General features: G+C 43.3%; 1 protein-coding gene and 1 non-coding gene across 2 annotated transcripts in view; one reads left to right on the forward strand and one right to left on the reverse strand.

Moving 5' to 3' along the window:
* Positions 1–1,264: 1,264 nt before the first annotated feature.
* LOC121439778 lies at positions 1,265–1,383 on the reverse strand. The gene has a single exon (XR_005973288.1). It is a non-coding gene; the product is annotated as a 5S ribosomal RNA (ribosomal RNA).
* A 9,514-nt stretch (positions 1,384–10,897) lies between these two features.
* Creb5 (cAMP responsive element binding protein 5) overlaps positions 10,898–26,963 on the forward strand; it is a 309,727-nt gene continuing 293,661 nt past the window's right edge. The window contains exons 1-2 of the mRNA XM_041640283.1: positions 10,898–10,963; positions 17,322–17,415. Coding sequence (XP_041496217.1) covers positions 10,910–10,963; positions 17,322–17,415 — 148 coding nt within the window. The 5' untranslated portion in view covers positions 10,898–10,909. The remainder of the gene's footprint in view (positions 10,964–17,321; positions 17,416–26,963) is intronic.

The raw sequence follows: 26,963 nt of genomic DNA on the forward strand, positions 1-26,963 counted from the left end.
CCTTCCTGCCATGTCCCATCCACCCCTCCTGCTATGCCCAGCCAACAGCTGCAGAAAGGTCTCTACCATCCTGGAAGAGTTCAGGTTCTGGGTGTTCCTGAGAACCTGATCCTTAACCCTGAGCAAAGAGACCACATTCATCCTTAGTGGGAATACACACACACACACACACACACACACACACACACACACACACACCTCTTTCCTGTCACTGCATATTGTGGTCTCCAACTGGGTGCTGTTGGTTCTCTGTGCTCTGGGCCCTGAAGGATGCAGTTCCTTGTTCATGGTCTAGGCCTTTGGTGAATGGGTCTGGTGCGCTGTTCAACTCTCATGGATTCAAGTTTGTTTTTGTTTTTTTTTTTTTAAAGCCCTCTCTTTCTTTCCCCATATTTCCTTCAGGTTTTGAGAGTTCCTTGGGTTTTGAGAGGGACTCTTGTTTAGTTGGAAGTTGAGGAAGCCATGAGCCTTGGGAATGATGTGGTTTTCAAAACCACAACCGAGGGCCTCCCCACATGGTGCAGCCTGTAAATTAAGACCTAACTTTGGTTCCTTTAATTCATGTTTTATTTGCTTGTCTTGTTGTTGTTGTTTTTGTTTGTTTGTCTTAAAAGCTAGGTATGGTGGTGTACATTTTTATTTCTAGGGAGATAGAGTACAGGCAGATCTCTGGAACTCACTGACTAGCCAGTTCAGCCTACTTGGAGAGTTCCAGGCCAGTAAGAAACTCAAAAAAATGTTTTCTTCTTGCACATATACAAGTGTACATGTATGCATGCACTCACACAGTCTGAACACACACATGCAGTGTATTTCTGCACTTTTAAAATGGACGTAACCCCTTTGTGAAGTGGGCTTGAATTTCTTATTCTCTTCCTGTGACTCAGTATGCCCCTCAAGTTCCATTAGGCATTGGCTTGGGCTGTAAGTCCCGAATTAGTTAATGGGGAGTGAAGTGATCTTTCTTGGGGTTCGAATAGGTATTTTGCATATCATATATACATGTGTTTTATATTCTGTATACAAAATTAACTTCTCAATAAAGCCAAACAGACCAAAAAATACATGAATATGTGCCTATGTATTTTCTTCTTCTTTTTTTGCTTATTGAGGCTTCTTCCCGAGAAGTTAGTTCGGACACATTTTCCCTATAGGTCTTGTCTTAACTGATAGCCAACAGCGACAGCAACATAAAAGAGAACTCAGAGCTTGTTGTGGTACCCTTTAAAGTCAGAAAAAAGGGGGCTGCTGTTGTTCCTTTGCGGAACTACAGCACCCGGTATTCCCAGGCGGTCTCCCATCCAAGTACTAACCAGGCCCGACCCTGCTTAGCTTCCGAGATCAGACGAGATCAGGCGCGTTCAGGGTGGTATGGCGGGAATACCGGGTGCTGTAGTTCCACAAAGGAACAACATTTGCTATGAGACTATAGCTCAAAGATATAACACAACTTAGTATATAAGATCTAAGGCCCTGGGTTCAACTCATGGCACATGAACTCCCACAACAAAACAGTGAGAAAACATGCTCCATCTGATAAATTTTACTCTCCGTCTGCCAATTAGTTTGTGTCAAATTGTCACAAACTGGAGTCCCTTGGGCAAAGGGAGCTTCGACTGAGGGGGAACTGCTTCCATTCGATGGGCCTGTGAGCGGGTCTCTGGGGTATGTTTTTGATTCATGACTGATGTAGGAGGGCCCAGCACGGTGTGGGTGGTACCACCCCTGGGCTGTTCTGGGTTGTGTGAGAAAGCAGACTGAGCAAGCCAGGGGGAGTACCCCAGTTAGCAGCTTTTTCCATGATCCCTGCCTCTGCCTCTGCTTGAGTTCCTGCTCTGACTTTCCTCAATGATTGTCTGTCATCAAGACATGGAAGTCAAATAAACCGTTTTTTCCTAAGTTGCTTTTGGTAAATGTTTTAATTAACACTGTAGCAGGGAGCAAACCAGAGTGCCCAGTGATGAGCAGGGAGGCATCTATCACTAGCGAAAAGCCGTAAAGTGAGCATCGTGATTACACTGAGGCCAGGGTTCTGTTTGGGCTTTGCTGTGCCCACACTGCTCACAGCAATGTGGTAATTTACCTGGACACTGGAGTTAGTTTTTTTAAAAAACAAACAAACAAACAAACAAACTGCTAATTTATTACTGATCCAAGCCATTTTTCTCTTCTATAGGTTGGACATGGATAAATATATAAATATAGATATCCATATTCATATAATATATCCATATATATTCTATTTTCACTAAACCCTTTCTCACATTTGACTTTTTTTTTTACTTAGCATGGTCTTTATATGATCTACCAGTATTTCCAAGTGTTTACATGCTTGATATTTGAAACACTGTACACTGGGAATCTGAATCAAGCCTTTGGGTATGTCCTACCTGGTATTTGGCTGATAACGGGATATGGTAGCCTCTGAACAGAACTTTAGGCTTTTTAAAATACCTTCTAGGAGGGCTGGAGAGATGGCTCAGAGGTTAAGAGCATTGCCTGCTCTTCCAAAGGTCCTGAGTTCAATTCCCAGCAACCACATGGTGGCTCACAACCATCTGTAATGGGGTCTGGTGCCCTCTTTCTGGCCTGCAGGCATACACACAGACAGAATATTGTATACATAATAAATAAATAAATATTAAAAAAAAATACCTTCTAGGAATGCCCAGATTTCTGCTGGGCTCAAGGACAACAGGCATTCATTTTCATATGATTATCTTTATAGTAAATCAGTCAGCCTTAAGATAGAACCACCCCTTCCAGCCCTGCTGTAAACAGAGCTGGGTGTAACTGCCATCGTGTTTGCTGTATTCTCTCATGACCATCATTCAGATTCTGGAGATGCTGGACTACAGTTTTAGCCCACTTTTGCAGGAATCAAACATACACTGCTCTTGTAGATGTAACAACTTATTTAGCAGAACTATCTAGCATTTGTATAAGTGTGCAGAAAACCAAGTTTGAAACATGCTGATTTCTCAAAATATAAAATAATCACTTTCTTTGAAAATAGTTCAGAGGGACTGGAGAGGTGGCTTAGAGATGAAGAGAACCAGGGTTCAATTTGCAGCACCCACACCGTGTCTCACAACGACCTATAACTCCATTTCCAGGGGATCCAGCACCCTCTTCCAACTCCTGTGGGCACCAGGCATGCCTATGGTACGCAGACATTTGTGCAGACAAAATGCTCATGCACAAATAGATATACATCTCAACAGCAACAACACCAAAACCTTTAGAAATCAGCATATCCCCAAACAGAGACTGTCTGGTAACAGAGCGTCCCCTTTGAGAACGTGCTGTTGTATATGTACAAAAGAGAACTCCGCTGTAGTGAAGGCCAGGACAGGGAAACTGGCTTCGTGACAAGCCACATTAGACCTGTGGAGAACACACCACGCTTGCATTTCATTTCTTTGCTGTTGCAGTTTTTCCTTCCAAAGATTCCAAAGGCCAGTTCTTTTAAAAGGCAACAGTGGACTTACTGGGAAAGTGAAGAGGCCTCCCTAAGCCCTGATCCCCTCTATCCAGGCCTAAGCCCTGATCACCTCTCTCCAGGATGGTTTTATATCAAGTTGAGCCCAGGGTCAAGAATCATCTGAGAGGAAGGAACTTCAAATAAGGAAATGCCTCCTCCATAAGATCGGGCTGGAGGCAAGCCTATATAGCTTTTCTTAAATTAATGATTGTGCGTGGGGCCAACCCGTGCTGGTGGTCCTGGATGCTATAGGGAAACAAGCTGTGTTTCCTTCTGAGGTTGTATTCAGTCCCATTAGAAACAAGCCAAGTGATTTAGTTACATTCAATACTTCCTTAAAAACCAGAGAATCACCACCCTAGTGTTTTGTTAACCACATACATGTCAAACATAGTTTTCTTGGAGATGGGAGATGTTCTGCAAAAATATGCTGTCCTGGACAGAAGCAAGAAGAGCAAAGACCTGCGTGCACACACTCAGGCGGACACACGCTAGGGCTTTTCTGTGTTGCAAAGCTAATGCCGCCTGCTTGAGCTCAGTGAGTATGCGCTGAACTATTGAACCCGTAGATAGGAAAGTTAGAAGAAAGGATTAGGGAGAACAAAAGGTCCAATTAGCCCATGACTTAAAAAAAAAAAAAAAAACCTAAAGAAACATATGGAACATTTAAAAAGAGAGAGGGGGCTCTAACATATGAAAAAGCAATCCCACTGGAATTCTTTCCAATATATGGTTATAAACGCCACATATATAAAACCACAAGCCCCTGCAGAAGGCTGGGAGAGGCTGGGAGCCCCCAGCACTCACTCCCTCTAGGGCCTCCTTTGGGGAGTAAGATCAGGGTCAATTTCCAGAGATGAAAGCTGTTTGGAAATCCTTCCTTCTGGGAAAAGCGGCCTTGTGGGAAGGGAACTTTTGACAGTCTCTAGACTGATGGAGTAACCGACAGAGTCCTAGAGGGGTCTCCGGTTCCGCCTGTAGCAGCCCGAGCTTTGGAGGACATGAAGGGATGGCAAGCATTTCTAAAAGCAGGGAGTTTTGTTTGGTTTGAATGCACTAGTCCTTTTTTTGTTTTAGGCAAGCATGCACAACTCTCCACTCTGGCAAGGAGTGCCAGCTGGGAGCCATGCAGGGCCACACCCCGTTCATGCCACCTTCTGCCACAACTTGCCCTTGTGAGGGACAGTCTCACTCCAGGGCCGAGCCCTTTTCTGGTTGGAAAACTTTGCAGCGTGCAGGCCTTTCAAGCTGGAGGGCTGAAATGTCACTTTAAAAAGCAGGGTTAAAGAGGTCACACAGCTGCAAACAATACTAGCCCAATGAAATTCAGATTCTGACTGCAGTGCACTTCAAGAATAACACAGAGACAGGAAACGAGTTGACCCCATCCCTCCACCAGCCACGCCAAGCCAGGAGAGAGAGGGAGTGGGGGGAGCGGGGAAACACATGGAGGACAAAGCTCGACAGAGAAGTAGGCATGGACAGTCAGTTTTACATGAAGAAGACACATTGCAAGATAAGGACAGGGCCTCTGGGTGAGACACAAAGACCTATTCATAAAACCAATGATTTTCTTGGGCTGGAATTCAAGGGCACTTATTTTTTATATTTGAAGTTATAATATTCAGGTTTGACAAATCAAGATAGATTGGAAGTTCCAGAAGTTTCGGCTATTTTTTTCTTTTCCTTCCTTCCTTCCTTCCTTCCTTCCTTCCTTCCTTTAAAAATCTGCTTCTCTTTTTTCTCTTTCTCAGCAGCTCCTCTATGAAGGGTTCTGGTTTCAAATGGGTTAGCTACTATGACCCCATTTCACAGATGAGTAAATACGATGAGTTAGAGTGCCAGCCTCAAGGAAAGCCTTAGCCCCCAACTGAAAATACAGTATTTTTCTGACAGCTAGACTTGAGTGGTTGAGATCCAGCCTGTATTTTTGCTGGGAGACCACGTTGGGCATTTTAGAATAAAATGAGTGTAGAGTGTGTTTGTGGTGGGTGTGTTGGTTTCTTGCTGTGTGCTGTTGGTGCCTTATCGTCTGACTAAAAGCAAATTGGCTTTGGCCGTAATAAATTTAGTTAATTAAATCATCTTTGTTCTTAGAGAAACAGTATTGAGTAGGAGCCTCACTCAATGGGACTTTCTCCCACAAGAACTCACCTTAGGGAATTTGGAGGGGCAATTTGCTTGTTTAAAGTTTATTCAATGGGGATGTTCTATTGGGATCTCACCAAGGCCAGCTGGCCTAGGTCTGAAAAAGCATGGGATAAATCCGGACTAGCTGAACATAGCGGACAATGAGGAATACTGAGAATTCAAGAACAATTGCAGTGGGTTTTTGATCCTACTGCACGTACTGGCTTTGTGGGAGCCTAGGCAGTTTGAATGCTCACCTTAGGAGACCTGGATAGAGGTGGGCAGTCCTTGGGCTTCCCACAGGTCAGGGAACCCTGATTGCTCTTCGAGCAGATGAGGGGGGGGGGGGCTTGATCGGGGGAGGGGGAGGGAAATGGGAAGCGGTTGGGGGGACGAGGCAGAAATCCTTAATAAATAAATAAATTTTTAAAAAAAAAATAAAGTTTATTCAAGGGTCTGGGAGGCTCAACAAGGCAGGGATTTGTTTCAGGTGAACTCTGACAAAAAGACTCCATCTAACCACCTCTTGGTAAGGCAATATATGCCAGCCAAAGTTTAAAATAAAAGATTTATACTGTACCCATAATGAGATTAATGATACCAGAGATGGGGACATGCCAGTAGGTCAGTGTTCACTGACATTCAGTTTGTGTCTGAGACATCCTTGTCATTGTTGGTGCTAGGCTTTCAGATACAAGCAATGCTTTTAGTGTTCTACCATTTCAAATCTCCTTCCATCGTGTGACTCGACTCGGACAGTTCTGGGCCATTCCACTAAGATTAGAAATCATCGTTAACAAAGGATTGGCTATGCTACCTCGGAACTGGATGGTGAGACATTCCCTAGGGTCAACCGTTGTGAACGATGTATTTAGTTCATTATATATTTAGAGTATATTGTGTAGACTCTCTACATTTTTACCAGCATTTTCTTCTTGCAGTGTTTACTTTTCGGGAAACAGTCTTTCCGAGCATATCCTTAATGGCCAGCAAAGCTTTGGAATGGATGGGTGGCCTCAGTCATTACGGACTAACTTCCCATTTTAGACTAGGAATTTGTGGGGTCAAACCCCCGAACAAAGAAAGAGATTCTAGCTCACTTAGCAGCCAGAGGAATGCAGTGGCAGCAGAGGGTCCTAACTGTAAATCAAGCCTGTCATCTCCTTGTCAACCGAGAAAGCCTCTACTCACTCGGTGTGAGTCTAAACTGTGTGATTAGGTTTTTTAATTGTTTTCCAAGAGGTTGAAGGAAATTAGACTCATGAAGCATTCATTTTAGCTGAACAGGGAGTGTGACTTTAGGAAAAGAGCAATTAAGATGGTACTATTTACAAACTATTAAGTGATGCGAACATCTGCCACAGTGGGACAGCTTCTCACCAGGGCAGCCAAACTCAGGATTTCTTCGAGGGTGTTTTATGAGGGCCACGCACAGCCCAGAATCGGTGGGGAGTGTGCATGTACATCCCGGGGGCGGGGGTGAGCTGCCTACACAGCCCAGGAACTCAGGTTTTTTCCGTTGCAATGTCTATGATTAAATAAACGGACAGAAACAAGCTTCCTCCCATTTCTCCCCCGCCCCACCACCACCACCAAAAAACAGCTCTGGATTTTTCCCGATGAAGTCTGGGGGAATTTTCTTTTAAAACGACTATACCCAGAGGCAAGAGGAGTCAGTGGCCAGCATGATCTTTTCACCTCTCTGAAAACTTGATCCAGAGCAAAACAGTTGCCTCGAAAGTTAGAGCAGAAGGTTGTTTGGGACAATTTATTGCGATGATTCAAGATTCTTTATCCACTCCACAAAATATTTATTAAGTGCATACTGCGCCTACTGTGGATGCTCTTGGCAGTGACAGCCAGGCAATGGTGATTTCCAAACCAAACTTGATATATATATTCATTCCCAGGCAGCAAAACAACTAAATGGGAAATGAGAGGAACAGGCCTTACTTCTGAGTACCCTGGAACAACCTGGCTCCAGCCCATCTGAATCAGTCGCTGGGGAGAAAAGGACCTGCCCAGCGCTGCAGTAGGGGTCTGAGAGTATCATTATCACACTCTGCATTAGAAAAGAGCCTTAACAATGGACTGTAAAACTCAACCAGGCCTCTTGACTAATGCATCAAACCAGATCATACCAGTTAATAAAAGTGACGAGGCCTCCGTGGCAGAGCGATTCCATTTAGAAAATCTATTGCAAGCACCTACACGGGAAGGATTTAGCAAGCCAGTGTCGTTTGCGAAGACAGCGTGTGGGAACCGTAGACGGTCAAAATTGAGTGGTGGAGGTTTATACAGCGTATGCACACCCACGCACAGGAGACCTCACTGATCCCTTGGAACCTGCTTTATGGCAGCAACATCTGTGTCCCTCCAGACCTAATCCAATGTTCAGTTACTAAACAGATTTGTGCACACTTATTGCATGCCATGCAATAAATTGCCACAGGCTCGTCTGTGTCGGAAAGTTAAAAGAACGACAGTAGTAACTCAGTAGAAAGGATTGAGGACGATGTTGTTTGAGAAGAGACCTTGTATTTCTCATGTGATGTCTGTTGAAGTGTAAATTCTTTTTACTGATACATGTCAGTAGTGACTGAGTGATGTTAATCATATTCCTCTAAACATGACAACCACACAATATAGGCTCAGTTCCACCGAGTCAGTCTGTGGGACTGGACCCGATATGTATACAAATATGAGCATCAGAACTGTATTACATTTGAAGTGGAAAATTGGGACTGATGATGAAGGAGGCCAGGACTGTTGCCAACTGTGTTAGTCCAAGGAGTCTGACTTTATGGGGAAAGCCAGCATGTTGCTGGGCCAAAGATTGGGATGGAGCAGCGACTACAGTAGAAAGGTAACTTCTCCTTAGACTTAGCCCCTGACTTTGGCCAAGTCTCTCCCCACATAGGCTTGTTAAACTCTTTAGAGACTTAGCAATAGCTGTTGCTGGGACAGTCACTTAATTATCATAAATTACTACCTTCTGATTTCAGTCATAAACGTGCATATATAGAACTCTCCCGTTTAACTATCATGCAATCTTGCTTTTGATTGTAAACACACGGTTCCTTCATAACATTAGCAAACAAAGTTCCCAAGTGGCGCCCAAGAAAAAGCCACACGGGCGAACAAAGGAATAAATTGGAATTTGTCATTTTACACAGAGGGACTGATTCATCTTGGAGTGAGTTTCCAGTAACACCCACAGGCTTCTCCCACCTCCAATGTATCCTCCTCTTCTCCATGATTTCAATGTCTCTCAAACTCCAAACCAAGTTACCAGATACAGGAACGGTGGGGCTGAAGATGGATATCGCCACCCCTATTGTAAAGAAGAGGACGCTGAGATGAGAGGCCATCGTCACACAGACCAGACTCACGGGTGCAGAGGCATTTCCAGGAAAGCTTTGAAAAGTTTCTGCTGTTGTTATTTTTCTAGAAAAATATGGCAGATTTAATTAATGGCTAAGCTTGTTTATTCTGTTTATTCTACTTCCCCAATAAAAAATTATTCCTCTTCGCTTCTTGTCGCAGGAAGGAAGGATGCTCTGTGATCCACAAGCAAAATTAAATAAGTAAAAAAAAAAAAGAAGTTATTTTTGTTGCTCATAACTTTCTTCAAACAAAAGCAGGCAGAAAGATTCCAAATACATTTATGTTTTATTTTTTCTTATAAATAGAATACAGTAGGGTGACCATGGTTTAGAGGAATCTTTTACATGCATTATGTGGAAGAAAGAAGTTTGAAAGGTCCAAGCACAAAGACACTGTGTTTAAAAGGAGTCGGGCTAATTACCCCAGTTTGAACATTAGAGGTTGCATAAGATTTGCTTAATTTTTACCTTATACTTCACAAATATGTGCCAATTGAAAAATAAAAATTAAAAATATCATCTCATAAAAATATAAACACAGAAAGGAGTTTACATAATAATGTTTAATCTAGAAAAGCATTAAAATTATGCTAACCATTGTAGCATATCTATATATTTATATATGTATATACATATGTATATACATGTATATGGACAGCCAGTGAAAGTCCTCTAGCAGTGGTTCTCAAGCTTCCTAATGCTACAGGCCTTTAAAACAGTTCCTCATGTTGTGGTGACCCCAACCATAAAATCATTTTGTAGCTACTTCATAACTATCATTTTTCTACTGTTTGAATTGCAATGTAAATAACTGATTTGCAGGAGATCTGATATGTGACCCCTGTGAAAGGGTCAGTTGACCCCCAAAGGGGTCACAGTCCATAGGCTGAGGACCACTATTCTATAGGAATGAGTGGGGCGTTACTTAGTTGAAAACGCATGCCATGTCTTCGCGTCTTCTCTGGTTTATGTTATGTTTTTAGTCTCGTTGTGTGTCTAGTGTCTGACTGGCAATGCTACCGAAGGTAAACATCCTCACTCTGTGTTTTAGGAGAGTGAGAGGGAGCATTTATTTCCCTAAAGAATAAGTGTGTGGGGAAGAAGGTGTAACCTGTACAAGATGGGTGGATGTGTTCGCCTCAGCACAGTTGGACTCCTCCATGATGCCAAGCTGCCACTGTCTTCCTTTCGGAACCACCCATAGGCAGCATTGCAAAGAAACAGGTTCCTTCCTGTGCTCAGGGTAAAGGCAGTAGGTTTTAGAACTCAGCCATAGAACAGGTACCTATAAAAGTGCCTGTAATACAAATACACAAATCTAAAATCAGCTTAAAAGTATTTAGAAAATCATCTAAGTAATGTGACTGAAGTGTCCACGGTCCTTCCCGTCATTGAAAAGAATCAGCCAACAGCCACAGGTGTGCTAATGAGAGAATCATGTAGACCACATCTTTTATTGGCATCTGGGGTCATTTGTAAAGGTGATTTTGACCATGTTCAATTTTTGCCTGGTGAACACAGAACTGAAGTTTTCCTTCTGGCTGTCCCAACCAGCCAGTTTCAAAGTTCTCAGTAGGACTGAGGGGGTATGGGGGAGGTGTACTTTGCCTTGGAATCTTGCTGGGAAGTTTAGGTCTTACCTGGCAGTAGCACCCACCAGCCAACTTTCCATAGTGAGGCTTAGGCTCTAGCATTGATATGACCTTTTTCTTTTAACAGGCACGCAAGAGACCGCACTAGGAACTCAAGTGGGGAGAACCAATGAACTGGGAAACAGGGCCCGTGTTCATGTGTTTATGGCGATAGAAGGCTCCCTGGGATTGTCTTTCTTGTGCATCTGAAGCAGAAGAGGGAGATACTCATGGGTTTCTGTTTTCCTTTAATCCTTCAGATTTATGAGGAATCCAAGATGAACTTGGAGCAGGAGAGGCCGTTTGTCTGCAGTGCCCCGGGCTGCTCCCAGGTGAGTGTGTGGATCCTCTGTACTCTGGCTTGCAGGAAATGCTTCTGCCTTGCCCTGGGATGGCATCTCTCACAAAGCCACCGTGTCCAATGGGCTTTCTTTGTTTCCTGAAATACTTTTTAAAGTGTCCCTAATCATCAACATCATGGTTCTCATCTTCACTACTGTTAGATTACACTTTATAGTTTGAAATACTTCCCTTTCATCCTGAAACACAGCAGTGTTGGCATGGCCATGAGTAACTTCCTCCGGAAGCAAGTCAGACACATCCTGCCCACCATTTCCGCTGGGCAGTCATTCAGAAAGGGGAAGGTGGTGTGTACTTCACAGCCGCCAACTGCATACATACTGGGCGTTTTTGATGGGATGCGTCATAGTTGTGGGTTGAATTCTGGATCCCTTTTGAGGAAAAGAATATCCCTATGACTGTTCTCAAACTCTAGTTCTTGGGCATAGAAGTTTTAAGAGGAGTGGCTATCTTGGCAAGCAGGATTGAGTTTGAGGGTCTCTGATAATTCTCTTCAAATGAAAAGTATGGAATTAGATGAGAGATACTGCCTCCGTGGTGTTTAATATAGAGCATGAACATAGTAAGTGTTCAGTTAATGCTCACTGTTTGTTGTCATAGTGCTGCTGTGGCGGCGGCTAAATCCATTATACTAGACCTCATGACTATTGTGTGAAATTAGAGCTTTGTGTTTCTCTTTTAAAAACTGAGGGTGACTTTTTCTGCTCTTGCCTCAAGAGTCCATCTTTGGGTAGTATTAAGTTCTAGGGATTTTGATATGTAGAAATGGTAATTTTCATACCAAGATCTTTATTTTATGGGATATAGGGCACAGTTCAGAGACTGAGCATAAGTATTTTGCAAATGTAGGAAATGGCACTCACTCCCTAATTTTCCTGCACCTTCAAGGGAGCCAAGGCTCATGCCCACTGGCTCATGGGATAGAGTTGGCAGTCCTGCATGGGGCAGTGACGAATGTCAGGTGGGAATCAGATGAGTGCCCTCCTTATAGTCTCCCAAAGTTTGTGGAGGATTCTAGGAGCATCAAAGGAGGCATTTTGGAGGGACAAAGTCACAGAAACACAGAACTGGTATTATCAGCCGCCAAGCAAACAGTTTGGAGTTTTCAGCAGAGGCTTTGGGGCAGTGTTTCTGTCTAACTTGCGATCAAGAAAACAAGTAGCCAAAGAAACATTTTGGGGCAAACTGGTTTTGAAAGTCATTCTAAAATAGGAAATACTAAGGAATGTGGGTAGGTTGCTATGTAACTGGGAAAATCCTGGTAGACAAGGACTTTCCATGGTAAGCGTAGAATACCTCTTTACGAAGTTAAAACCTGGTCCTAACTAAAACAAAACTCCCCTTTGGTTTCTTCCAGGGGAAGCTTCCTTGGCTAAAGGAACGCAGATTATTGGAGAGGTTTGCTTGCTTAGCCATGATGAAAGTAAACAACATTAAGTGTTGACCACAAGCCACCCAGACGCTCCCTGGGTACCTACCTGTGTGTGTCTAGGCATTCTAGCTGCCCCTTGAAAACTGCACTTGCTCCAAATACAAGAATCTGTTCTCACAGACCTTCTGGGCTGGGCATCAGATCTGGAATCAAATGATAGAGTCATCGATTAACTAGTTGGTCACCATTTTTCATAAAGAAGCAACAGACCAAACCATGAAACTGACTATACTTGAGGTGGGGAGGTAAATGGAAGTCTTCCCTATGGACCGGGAACCTTCTGAGATCCAGCAAAGTATAAGGAGAGGTCAGGTTAAGTTGGGATTCTCGGATATGTCCAGGGTTGGAATGCCAGTAAAGAAGAGCTTCTAGTAATATGTGGGATTCAGTAAGTCAGACAGGAGAGAAATATATACACATAATTATTGACCTGTAAGGCACACACTGTCCCAAACTTGGCACTATTAACATCTAAGGCCAAGTGAGTCTTCGATGTGGGCACTGTTTTATGTTTTGTAGAGAGTTTGGCAGCACCCCTGTCTCAACCCACAAGACCCCATAGCACTCCACAGCTGTAATGACCAAGACATCTTCAGAGGTTGCCAGATGTCCTCTAGGGTCACACTTCCTCCTGGTTGGCAATGCCGGCAGTTCCATTTGGGTTTTCGTTTTGCTCTTTTTGTACCCCTTCTGTTCTGGATCCCCACTTCTAACTGACACTCTCCCATGCTATTTCACACAGTGCTCTAAGCCACCTTACCCTCACTGGAGTCAGGCAGGGTATAAATAAATCAATGCCAGCGGCCTGTAGTCACTGGTGCCCTGCACTGTTGGAGCTGGGATCCTTGGACGACGGAGCAAAGTCTGTTGGATTTGGCAGTTAGTTGCTTTCAGGAGACGTGGGATAAAGCAGAGGGTGGAGGCCTGATTGGAAGGGATTAATGAGTGAGTGGGTGGCAAGGGAGCCCAAGTGATGGCATAGAGGAGCCTTTCAGGTCCAGGAGGCAGTGCCGAAACACAGTGATCTAATGGTGGCCTGTGAGGGAGGCAGCTTTGCTAAGGCTAAAGGACAGCCAGGGTGAATATAGTCAAGAGTGAGAAGCCAACCAGAGGGCAGGAGCGATGCCAAGGAGACAGAGAGTGCAGAGCATCCCGTGGGGCAGTGGGCATCCTCAGTGAGGATGAGCCAAGAGGGGACAGAAAGAGAGTCTGCCAAGTCGCATGCAAAGTTTGATGGCACTGAGTGTGATTGACATTTGGGGTTAAGTTTATTGTGTGTGTGTGTGTGTGTGTGTGTGTGTGTGTGTGTGTGGCACTGGGAATTTGTACCCAGGACCTCACATATCCTAGGCAAGTACTTTATCACAGCCTCATGCCCTGAGTTCTTGAACAGGCCCTGTTTGAATGCCCTTGAATGTCTTGTTGAGGAGGGAGCCATGGTGTTTCTTTAACAAGGCTAAGTGGACTGTGGGAAATGTTGGCTAAATGTGAGAAATTAGGATTTATGTAGGATCTTGATTTTAAGGGGACAGTTTCCAGCTTCCTCCACAGCTTTGGATGCGATGGTGTACCTGTGAGTCTGTGTTGCCTTTGTATGGCAGTGTTTCTCCTATCTTGACAAGCTGTTGTAATACTATGCCCATCTTTTAGCTGAATGAAAACGCCGCCATCAGCCAGTAGTTTCGAGCATCCTCGCCGGTGGAATATTAGTAACTCATAGACAAGTCAACTGCTGTGATCATGATACTTGCCCTCCTGCCGTCCCATAATCTAGGAACCTGCAGAGAAAAGATTAGGGTCCTGCAAGATGGGTAAACAGAATTGTTAGTGTTGTCTTGGGGGAGGCGGCAGAAAGCTCCTCTGCTCCCCTTTCTCTTCTTCAAGAGAAACTTTACTTGGTTGGGGATGGCCTCTGATCCCTAGAAGATCTTTTAACAGATAATCTGAGAACATGATCTTTCTCTCAGAAGGAATAAGGACCAGCTTCCTATGCTCTTTCTATTCTCTTGGAGCCCAGTGTCCCCATTCTCTTATAGTCCAGTGTCCCCACTCTCTTGGAGCCCAGTGTCCCCACTCTCTTGGAGCCCAGTGTCCCCACTCTCTTGGAGCCCAGTGTCCCCACTCTCTTGGAGCCCAGTGTCCCCACTCTCTTTTTATGCCCTATATTGATTGTTGTTCAACTCCCATGTCCATTTTACCGTGCATCTCATTTCTTTATCATTAGCTGTTACTTGTCTCATTCAGAAGGAAACGTTAGTCCATATGCAGTGTTATAGCCGTGAACCTGTAATCCCGACACTCAGGAGGCTAAGCAGGAGGTTTTTGGTTCCTGGCCAGCCTGGGCTATATAGTGAGTCCTTCTCTAAAAAAAGGAATATATGGTTAACTATTTCATTCTGGTTGTTGTGTGGCACTTACTTTAGCATTTAATAGTTTACAGAGTCAAAAAATGACTTTTTATAGACTGGAGAGCTTCTTCAGTGGTCAGGAGCAGGTAATGATGTCACAGAGTACCCAAACTTTGTTCCTAGCGCCCACTTCAGTCAGCACACAGCCACTTAAAATTACAAGAGCATCTGATGCCCTCTTCTGGCATCTGTGTGTACCCATACTCATCTCTCTGTACCCCTGCCACATCCATACTCTACACACATGCAAAACATTATTAAAAACCAACTTACTAAATCTGGAGAGATGGATTGGTAGTCAAGAGCACTGGCTGGTGCTCAGAGGCCTGGGTCAGTTCCTAACAACCATATTGTGGCTCAAATCATCTGTAACTCCAGTTCTACAGGATACAATACCTTTTTCTGGCCTCTGTGGATTTTAGGTTCATCTATGGCACACAGACATACATGCAGGCAAAACAATCAAGCACATAAAATAAAATAATAAGTTTTTAAAACGTCTTACTAACATGAAAGATATTACCATATTGCTTATATTACGTTAATTTCTCTCTCTCATTTTTACCAGTATTTGATATTTGGTGTTAAGAAAATCATGAGAATAAACAATACAGTAGCAGAAATACATGAAGTTATATAAAGTGTATCTCTGTGTAACCCAAAGTTGGATGCAAGTGCCACTCTTTGCAAACTTCAGAATATGATGCAAGCATCAAGTAAATAAGTGATGCTCACACAAAAATCACTTTCAGAACTGTTCATAGGATTCAGCCTAGTGAACTCCCTTGGTCAAACACAAATCCATTCTCCTTGTAGAAAAACCTTCAGCCATGGTGTACAAAAGTAATAAAGATTCATATTGACCATCTTGAGTTCTGCAAGTTTCTTTTTAAGTTATCAAAGATTCAGGAATGTTCATCAGAATGTATTATTTTCCTGTATTTGTATTTGACTTTACCAAATCAAACTTTACTACATAAAAACTTTATTCAGTTAGTTCAATCATTGCAAACATACCCATCTGAGCCAGGCAAGGTTAGAGCCTGCTCAGTAAAGAATTACAGCCAAACCACAATGCTCATTCCTGTTACTGTTGGCTACATTTTTATGGTAGAATGTTTAGGAAACACCTTTTTCTCCTTTAGGACGCAACATAACGCTTGAGAGATTTAGAGTTATTGAGGGGCCACTATATCTGGTGTGAGTCACCTTGCTATCCCGTGAGTAGGGCAAGGGAGATAACAAGGGGATCATACACCAGAGACCAGACACTTGCTCCTGGAAGATAGGCCATTTCCATTCATGATGCAGAGGACAGAGTCATTCATACGGCTCTACTCAACACAGGAGAGCCAGAAATGGCCCCAAATAATTGGAAGCAACATTTTTGGCAACCCTACCACCATTCCCTGAAAATTTCAAATAAACACAGGCTGACTACAGTATTCAGAGTATAGAACACCCCAAATAATTTGTCATGTTGCTATAAGATCATATGTATAATTAAAAGAATTAGATAATATGTGGACTAGGCCTTCATAAACAGAAACATACTGTAAAGATGTCACGGTGTGCAGTAGTAGATAGATTTTAAAAATTAAGCATAACATGGACTTCTTTCCCAAAGTCTGACATAAATCAAAATTCTTTCTATGTCATGCGTTTCTCTTACTTTTGCTTAATCTGTAGATAATGTCTAGCATACTTATCATGCCTTAGACTTAATTTTACACTATTATATAAAGCAGTAACTATTACAGAAGAGTTCCACATGGTTTTGCATAGTCCCAGTGCTACCAAGATCTCCATCCATTTTCTCATTTTGGATGTTATGCTCTCTGCTGCCATTAGGTACCTAGCAGGACTGCAAGAAGCGTTCTTTTCGACACAGTAGTCTTTACTTAAGCGACTTCCTAAGAGAGCCAGGCTCTAGGACTCAGTGTGTCTTTCGGGTGTGTTGCTCCAGTATCTTCAGCAGGGCTCTTCTGCACCTTCTGTTTTACTATTGAGCAAAGGATAAGACAAAGTTCAAAGGCTTTGAACTTGAGAAGTTTTCTTCCCCCACATGGAAACCTCTAGCTGTCAAGAAACACAGGGTTTCTGCAGTTCCCTGATAAGCCAGCCGGGCTTAACAAACAAGTAGAGGACTTTGGGAAAATTCTGGGGAACTGGAGAGTGACTAGAAGCAGAGCCCGCTTATCAGCACCCCCTGCAGCATAGGCAAGCCTTTCGGTAAACAAATGGACATGATAACACATATGTTTTCATATAGCTGGGAGGACCCCCCCCCCCAATACCAGCACATGTGTGTAAATCAGCGTGGAACTGTGAGCTGGATTTGCTTGTGTGATAACACTTTTTTTTCAGAACTGATTTTTTTTTTTTTGTCTTGCCTGTCTTGTTTCCGATGCTGAGTTTCTTTTTCACTGGGTTGTCAACTATGTGTTGCAAACTAAATGTCTCCTGTTCCTCTCTCTATTTCCCCAACAGCGTTTCCCGACAGAGGACCATCTCATGATTCATCGGCACAAGCATGAGATGACTTTGAAGTTTCCTTCAATAAAAACAGACAATATGCTCTCAGGTAAGAAAGCATCGGGCAAGGAAGGTTTGCGGGGTCAGATTAGCTTCACATAAAACCATAAGATGCTCATGTTTTGGTAGCTTGCAGTCCAGTGGCAAATCTGTATTTTGAAAGTATATACGTCTAATCTATAGCAGAAATATGATCAGCTAGAACCATTGATATCCAAATAAATGAACTGCCCCCTCTTTTGGTGTGTGTGTGAGAGAGAGAGAGGGAGAAGAGAAAGAGAGAGAGAGAGGTCTTAGGTAGCCCAGGCTGTCATCAAACTTAATATGTAGCAAGGATGCCCTTGAACTCTTAATCTCTCCATCTTCTTAATGCTAAGGTTATAGGTATGGGTTATAGGTATACAGCTTCTCATTTTTCTATGTGGCACTGAAACTTGGCTCCATGTTACTTTAAAATTACCTTAGCTGCACAGGTAACAAATGTAAACTGAGCCTCTGCCATGTACTGTTCTGAAGATGTGTAAATGGATCCATTTCCTGCCCCATGCCTATCAGAGGAGGCCTGCCTGTGAACACTTGGTTAAAATCAAGGCTCATCAGTGATAGCCATCACATGAATGCTGTAGGGGGCCAGTGCTGTGTGACTGCAGTAGAAGGAGCACAGGAGATGTTCCAAGAAGTTTAATTTCCTTAAGAAATCACACTTGCGCCGGGCAGTGGTGGCACACGCCTTTAATCCCAGCACTCGGGAGGCAGAGGCAGGCGGATCTCTGTGAGTTCGAGACCAGCCTGGTCTACAGAGCTAGTTCCAGGACAGGCTCCAAAACCACAGAGAAACCCTGTCTCGAAAAACAAAAACAAAAAAAAGAAATCACACTTGCCTCTTAACTGGATGATTAGATGAGATCATGCATAACAAATGCCCAGTGAATGGGAGCAGAATAATAAGAATTAGTCCATCAGCTAATTTCCATTTCCTTCCATGTTAAAGGGACATTAGAAAAATAATAATATAGGAGTGAGAAACTTGGAAGCTAGTCTGGGCTCTGCCTTGACTGTATGACCTTGAAGAAATAATTAAACCTTCCTAGGTCTCAGATCCTTTCTCCATCAGGTGTGAATGATCGTATCTCTGCAGAGTATTTCACTAACTGAAGGGCTAGTGGAAGAGGTCAGAGTGTCTCACAGGCCCGAGCAGGGTAGCCAGGTCATTTCCTTCTCACGAGAGCTATTCGACCTGTACCCGTCTCCCTGACATGAAGAAGGAGGTGACACTCCTCTGTCCACATTTTGATAGACCTCAGAAGGGAAACCCACGGCTCATTTTGTTGCGCCCACAGTGTCCAGGGATTGCATTGCCATGGCCACTAAGCCCTATGCCCCTATGCAAATTGACAGTTTATCACCATGAAGGCTACGGGAAACTGGAGCAGCTATCCTGGAATCACCAGAGTTGTGCTGAGGGCCCTCCATCCTTAATGTCTGTGCTGATACAGAATGGGCTACTGCCTTCAACACCAGGCTGTGCCAGGTTGTGTTGATCCATCATAGCCACCAGCCACTAGAGGCCTGTTCTGGTGCCGAGCTCTGCGTTCAAGAGATCAGTTCAAAGTAGATCTCTTGCCTTTTGTTCGTCACTGCCTCTCTCCACTCTCTACTCTTTACCTGCCTTTGTTTTCTTGTTGTGTTTTGAATAAACAAACTACTGTTCAGGGACTGATTCTGCCTTTCGCGAGTTTAAAGAGGTGCAGAACTCGCATGTGAAGGAGACAGAGACGCCTAGAAGGCGGCTGCCTTGGATGCTGCCACTCACCGAAGTCTGTTAAGGTGCACAGGTCTCAACCATGAGCACGAGTGCACACACAGTAATTCCCAATAGTTAAACCAATAGCCTCTCCCTTTATTTTCCCAAACTGGATCCCTAGAATAAGTTGCCTGGTGGAGCAGGAGGAGGGCATATTCAAGAGAAGTGAGCATGTAGACTACGTGGCTGCAATGGCAACCAGCAGCATTGGTGGTGTCTTTCGGGCTGGCTAGCCTGTTCTCATCTGAACAGCTGTAAAACATCAGTCTAAAATATGTGAACACATGAATGATGGGGTGAGGCCCTTTGTCTACACTGCCTAAAAAGGGTTTCTGATTAATCTCCTGCCGTCTGCCCATTGTTTGTCTTGGGCCTTTGTTGGCTTGAGGCTCTTCCTGCCAATCATCAGTAGGCCAGGTGAAAAAGAGTTGAAAGCCTAGAAGCCTAATTTTTACTATTGTGAAATTTGTCATGGAGAAAGGGAGAAAGAGGTGAACACAAAGGAAACAGCATGAGTAAGGCTGTCTTTGATCCCCCTCTTTGTGTTGAAGTCAGTATGGAATGATTTCATACTCCAGCAAAGTGCTCCCTTCAAAACATGTTTCTCACTTTGCGTGCTCATGGTTTCGTGGAGCTTTCTAGGATAGAGAGCTGTCCAGTTTGTGCAGAGAGTTAATGCTGCCTGTGTGTTGCATTCTAGGCCTGTCCACACTGAACTGAAATAGCCTTTCTGTTACATATTTGGACTTTACTGCATTTGTTCCCGAAAGTGACTAAGTTGTATATTTATCAAAAAAATCTAAATTTATATAATTAAGGGTTTAGAATATTTATATGTATTTCTTTATAAATTTGACTGAACTCTTACAGTCTATAGCTTGACTTGTTTCAATTCATTTAAAACTTCCCTTGTTACTACTAAAATTTGTTAGTTAAAATAGTATTTGCCTTAAGTCTGTTTTGTGTCTCATCATGAAGACGATAATATAAATCAAATAGTAAATGAACATCAAGCAAAACTCTCCACGTTCTTCTTGATCCATTTTCAAACAGTATTTAATTGAGCAAAATTGCATTTCAAATGAAATGGGACTTGCCATATCGTATGAAGAGAAAATGTGCTAGGTGTCCATTTGTATGGCTAGCGTTCGGATGTCTGGTTAGTCTCTATTTTGGAGCATTGCTATACCCGTCACTGTTTGCAGCTATCATACTAAAGAAGGTGGTACAGTGTCACAGATGCACACTTCAGGAATAAGCTTCCAGAGATGGGTAGCTAGCACGGAGCTAGAATGCTTGCCTGGGATGTATAAAGCCCTGGCTAGGTTTGCTCCTCCAGTTTCTATCGACGAATATTATCCAGATCGGAAATACTTTGTTTTTCTGTAAGCTGTATTTTATATAGGTTGAGTAGGGTATATTTGAACGGGATATTCAGAACCGATTGTCACTGATCCTTGCCGTGCGCTGGAGAATGAGCGCAGGTGATAGCTATTTAAATGAATCTGCTCTTCTGAATAGATTAGAAGCATCGACTCTCACTCTAAGTGTGTAAATAGGGACAAGAGAGGGGTGGGGGTTCTGGGTTGGATGTACCAAAGGATCCCTAGAGCCTTTCCAGCTATGGTCTCTCATTCTTACCTGCTCTCTATGGTAACTTTCCCGAGGTCACTAATGATGGTCATCACAAGTCTTGGCTTTGATTTGCCCTTGTTCAAATGAAATATAGCTTTATGATGAGGGAAATTGTAATACAGGTGTTTTTTTAAAAGGTTTGCTTTATATGTATGAGTGTTCTTCTTGCATGTGTGTATTCCTAGTGTCCACAGAGGTCAGAAGAGGACATTGGATCTGGAGTTACAGGTGTTTATGAGCCACCATGTGGGTGCCTGGAACTGAACCCTGGTCTCTTGCAGCAGCAATAAGTGCTCTTACCTGCGGAGGCACCTCTCCAGTCTTGAGAAACAGAAGCTGTTAAGTGGACTTTGAGGAGAGAATCTGTAGAACACAATTTTATTTCATATGCAGATAAAAAAATTATTGGCCGTTCCATACACAGACCCATTCAACTGGAAAATCCCAGTGTGATTTCAGCAGAGATGCTGAGGACGGACCATGAAGCTATTTAATTGGGCTATCATTGGGCACTCGGGGATTCTCGTCCTGCCTGCCAAGCAGATCCAGCACACTGTTGTTTTTACAGGGTCCCAAGGTTCTACATATGAAAAATCAAACAGAAACCAGAAAGGGAATCAAAGCACCAAGGTGCAATGTTATTTATAGCCTAAAAAATCGGATAATATTTCAAATGAGAGTTCAGTTGGGGGAAGAACAAAAAGGATCTTTTGGAGAGGACTCCCCCACCGTCTTCCTGTCATAAATCTCAGAGCCTGTAAGTTTGGTCTTTCCTGTGGAGACGGGGGGGGGGGGGGACAGGACTGTCCTCCAAGTCAGGCCTTCATAAGCACACATATGTGTATAATGATAGATTTTGCTCTGTGAAAAAGAAGATAAAATAAGAGAGTGTGATGGGTATTTCCCAAAAGCTTAACCCTACACCCTGGGTGGGAGGCCTGAGAGGGATCCATACAATGTGGTGATTTAAATGTAATTGGCCCTCATTGGCTCATTGGGAGTGGCACTATTAGGAGGTGTGGCCTTGATGGAGGAAGTGTGTCACTATGGGGCAGAGCTTTGAGGTTTCTCATGTTCAAGAGACTCCCAGTGTCTCAGTTCACTTCCTGATGCCTGTAAATCAAGATGGAGAACTCTCAGTCCCTTCTCCAGTACCATGGCTGCCTGCATACCACCATGCTTCCTGGCATGATGATAATGGACTACACCTCTGCAATTGTAAATCAATCCCAATTAAATGCTTTTCTTTGTAAGAGTTGCTGTGGTCATGTTGTCTCTTTACAGCAATAGAAACCCTAACTAAGATACATGGGAACAGGCTTTCAAGTGCCTAACACCCCACAACCAAACACTGTGGCTCAGTTAATGAAGTTAGGACAGACGCAGACAAGGTGTGAAAAGACTTCAACTGGCTGACCACCACCATTTCCTCAACTATTCAACAGCTACTAAGTGCCTATCAAGATCTTGCAATGCCCATGGCGGACATAGGATGCATGGTATTTACTGTATTCAAGTAGTCTGTGGAGGACAATAGGTGATAATCAACTACTAACAATCTACGTCAGTAAGTAAGGAAAGATAGCTTAGTGCCAGGTGCCATGACGCTTGGCAATGTGTCAGCAACTATCCAGCAGGCCAGCTGAGCATGTGTCTAGAATGTCTGTCTTTGTGCCGAGACCTGGTGACTATTAACATGGGCTCAGAAGTCCTTTCTCCTGCCTTCAGAATATGGTGGCAATGCGTGGGTGTAATCCCAGTGCTGAGGACACAAGGTCACAGGACAGATGTGGCATAACCAACTGTCACTGGAGTGGAGACACAGAAGGGAGCCAAACACTTCCTCCTCTCATCTTCCTCCCCAGATTCTGGGCACTCCTCTTCTGGTGTAAATGATGAGATAGTTACTGGGGTGGTGTGGGAGAATTGTCTGTAATCTATCAATTATATTTTAAATAAACGCTGATTGGCCAGGCAGAAAGTATAGGTGGGAAAACCAGACAGGAAGTAGAAATGATATAAGGCGAACAGGAGAATTCTGGGAAGGAGGAAGTTGATTCTTCCTACTCCTGCCCAGATCAGTGAAGCAGCAGGATGTGATCTGCCTCACTGAAAAAGGTGCTGAGCCACATGGCTAACATAGATCAGAAAAATGGGTTAATCAAGATGTGAGAGTTAGCCAGTGAGAGGCTAGAGCTAATGGGCCAATTAGCTTATAATTTATGGAGACTTATGTGTGATTTTCTTTGGGGCTAAACAGTTGTGGGGTACCAGGCAGGACAAAAACCTCAACAACAAGCAGGCCCCCGTTCATGTTACACTGGGAGCTCAACCACATCTCCAGATAGTCTAGAATCAGCCTGTTATTTACAGTAGGCTAATTTCTTTTTTTTTTATATTTACTTATTTATTTATTTATTAAAGATTTCTGCCTCCTCCCCGCCACCGCCTCCCATTTCCCTCCCCCTCCCCTGATCAAGTCCCCCTCCCTCATCAGCCTGAAGAGCAATCAGGGTTCCTTGCCCTGTGGGAAGTCCAAGGACCACCCACCTCCATCCAGGTCTAGTAAGGTGAGCATTCAAACTGCCTAGGCTCCCACAAAGCCAGTACGTGCAGTAGGATCAAAAACCCATTGCCATTGTTCTTGAGTTCTCAGTAGTCCTCATTGTCTGCTATGTTCAACAAGTCCAGTTTTATCCCATGCTTTTTCAGACCCAGGCCAGCTGGCCTTAGTGGGTTCCCAATAGAACATCCCCATTTTCTCAGTGTGTGGGTGCACCCCTTGCGGTCCTGAGTTCCTTGCTCGTGTTCTCTCTCCTTCTGCTCCTGATTTGGACCTTGAGATTTCAGTCCGGTGCTCCAATGTGGGTCTCTGTCTCCTTTCACTTCTCATCATGAAGAAAGAAAAAAAAAAAAACATGATTTAATGAAACAGAACATTTGTCTACAAAGAGTTGATCATGATTATCCAAAAAGTCCCAAATCATTGCTCATGGCTCTTTGAAGAATACTCTACTCAATAATTCATAGGCATTTAAAGGAGTCTTCCAAAGAGAAGATGTCATATCACTCCAAATCACCGTGAAAATAAGTTGAAACTTAAAAAAAAAACTGGTGGAGGAAATACATGTAAAACACACACACACACACACACACACACACACACACACACACACACGAAGGGCAATAAATCAAATGCGAATGGATGAAGCTTTATGGCACGCAAGGTGACAAGGACAGCCTGTGCCTGAAGACAGAACATTAGGAGCAATAGCTAGCAATCTGTGCCCTGTCCACTGTCTTCTTTAATCCTCATGCCCTTTCTTTCCTGTAATAAAATGGCCCTTTCCACATTCTTTGTCATTTTCTTGGTGCATCTAGACTGTGAGTGACATGCTGAGTTTTGGTTCTACTCTACGCTAAATTTGGTTGTTCATCTAGGGACTACCTTTTCTTCTGTGGGCGCCAGAGCACTCAGCCTTCAAGTGGCATGAATAGGGAAAGCGTAGGAGGAGATTCTAACACATGAGTGATTCAAGGACCACAGAGACGTGTTTGGAAGTCACACTGTCTCATTCACTGCAGTCAGAAGAAAACTAGTGGCTCTTGGCATTTATGGGGGCTGTCAGTTTCTCATCCATGTTTCCAGGTGGCCAAGAAATACAGACTTTTGAATCAGTCACAGGAATGAATTGAGGCCTTGTTCTGCAGAATTCTTTTTATATGAAAAATTTGCTCACACTCTATTTCACCTGGAAGCCGGCTCCTTTGAAGAAAGCATATAGGAGAACTCATACAATTAAGGGCAAGTGGAAATGTAAAGATTTAGATTCCTCCGTTCAGGACACGTTATGGCAATAAAATCACCTCCTATCTCTTGTTCCCTCGGCTGGCAGAGTCGTGATGTAAAGGTGTAAATAACCCTTGTGCCAGCTCCATGCCTCAAAGGCAAAGTGAACTCATGGCCCAATTGCTTTGGAACGCTTGAGATTCATTGCTGATGGTGAATCTGTCTGGAAGATAAACTTGTTTAGTAAAGTCAGCTTTGAAGCCTTATAGAGCTAAGGAGCACTGGCTGCAGGAGAAGGCCACACCCATACATTTTCCTCTCAATTTACAGACATTGGCAAGGCCATCTGGTCCACCAGTTCTTCACGCTGTCAATGAATGAATCAAGAGCATGACAATGTCCCATCTCTGCACAGGGTCACCGTAGCCATAATTAATTCTATGTATGCCATGACCATTGTCTAAAACCAGGTTCACCCTGCCTTGCCTTGTGATGGCACTGTCCCTGGGGAAGGAGGCAGAAAAGAGCAATGCCAGGGTTGCTGACAGGTCCTCCTGCTCCTGTGGAGTCATGCTCAGAGGCACATTGGTTGCCAGAAAGAAGCCTTGCTGAACTCCATACAGTTTTGCCAGATGCTCTTGGCCATTGCTTTTATAAAGTCTGAAAGTTCATATAATATTAACTTTCCTAAGCAGATCTTTATTAAAAGGCAGACAGGAGCTAAGCTAGAATATTTTAATAAAAATATTGATAGAACTTCAAGAGAGAAATGTAGTTGTAAAAATAAAAGAATGCATAAATTACCTTCTCTTTTAACTTTAATTCTTATTAATAGAGATATACTAATTTTAATACTTTTTGCTACTGATTTGGGCCAGATTTTCTTTTAAAAATTTGTTTGTTTTTTCTGTGTATGGGTGCTTTGCTTGTATTCATATCTGCGCAGCATATATGGGCCTGGTATGTCTGGAGGCCTGCAGAGGGCCTCAGATCCCTGGAACTGGAGTTGTGGATGGTTGTGATCCACCATGTGGGTCCTGGGAATTGAACCTAGACTTCTGGAAGAACAACCAGTGCTTTTAACCTCTGACCCATCTCTTCAGCCCCCTAAGCCACTTTCTTGAGGAATTCCATCAAGTCTCATTGTATTGTGCATAATTGTGTGTGTGTATGTTTGTTTGTGTGTGTGTGTATGTATATATGTATGTGTATAAAATTTCTGACTGGAATAGTCATGAGTTAAAAATAGCTACCGAAATCTTAAACTTTTATATGTATCTGTATTTAAATCACATGTGGGCAATGAGAGCTTTGTATTATTGACGATCACTAATAGTTTGGTACTAAATGCCGCAAAATTCCTTGATATCACCCTAGTCCTTTAGCTAGCTCATAGGTGATAATATAGGACTGTGTGGGTACCTGAGTCAAGAAGAAAGTGTTTCTCAGAGCCAGCATTCTTCTTTCAATAGGTTATCTCTCCTGTGCTCTGCATCTCATTTTTTAAATGTTTCATCTTGCTTTTAATGGTTGAGGAAATGAAGCAGACTGATATGTGACTTAGACGCAACTCTAGAACCAGATGGGGGTAACAATTTCTATAAGGCTTGCAAATTTAGCTTTGGGTGTGCTGCCTAGGTCCATCTTGTACTGATCATACGTGCTGGGGATAATGCACTTAGTGACTATAAACTGATGGGAAGAGAGAGAGAGAGAGAACAACACATTGTGTGGTGTGTTCATGTGCATGCGAAGGACAGAGGCTATCCCAGGTGTCATTCCTCAAGCACTACCCACCTTTTTTTTCTGTTGTTTCTTTTTTGGTCTGGAACTTGCCAAGTAAGCTAGGCTAGCTGGAGGTCACCAAGCCTCAAGCATCCACTATATATATTGCATTCCCATTGCTGGGATTCCAAGCTTGTACCACCATGCCTGGCTTTTTTACAGGGTACTACCGTACTACAGACTGGGTTTAGGTCCTCATGCTTACAAGGGAAGCACTTGAAAGGCAGATCTGTCTTTCCAGCTTCTTATGGGAACTTGTGAACTCCTTTTAAAAATAGTGTTAGGTAGGTACTTATTGTCTGCCCTACTGATAACGTCCACAGAACTTCCTCTGTGTAACTGGTGGCTAAATTTCTAGTCAAGTTTGTAGAACTCTTTCTTGTAAGGCAGACAACAGAGTCTTAACATTGCAAAGCTCCTTGACTCGCTGCCACAGGGATGGAGAGTCAGCGAGGATATACCCCTTTCTCAAAAAACATCCAGTAAAAAATTAAGATACTAGAATGTGATAAACTACAAAGAAATTATCTTTATGCCCTTTTGTTGCTAACATATAGAAAATTAATTGAAGACATTTCATAGA

This window comes from Microtus oregoni, unplaced genomic scaffold, assembly GCF_018167655.1.
Source record: "Microtus oregoni isolate MIOR12 unplaced genomic scaffold, Mior012 000062F_ref0000492, whole genome shotgun sequence".
Lineage (NCBI taxonomy): Eukaryota > Metazoa > Chordata > Mammalia > Rodentia > Cricetidae > Microtus > Microtus oregoni.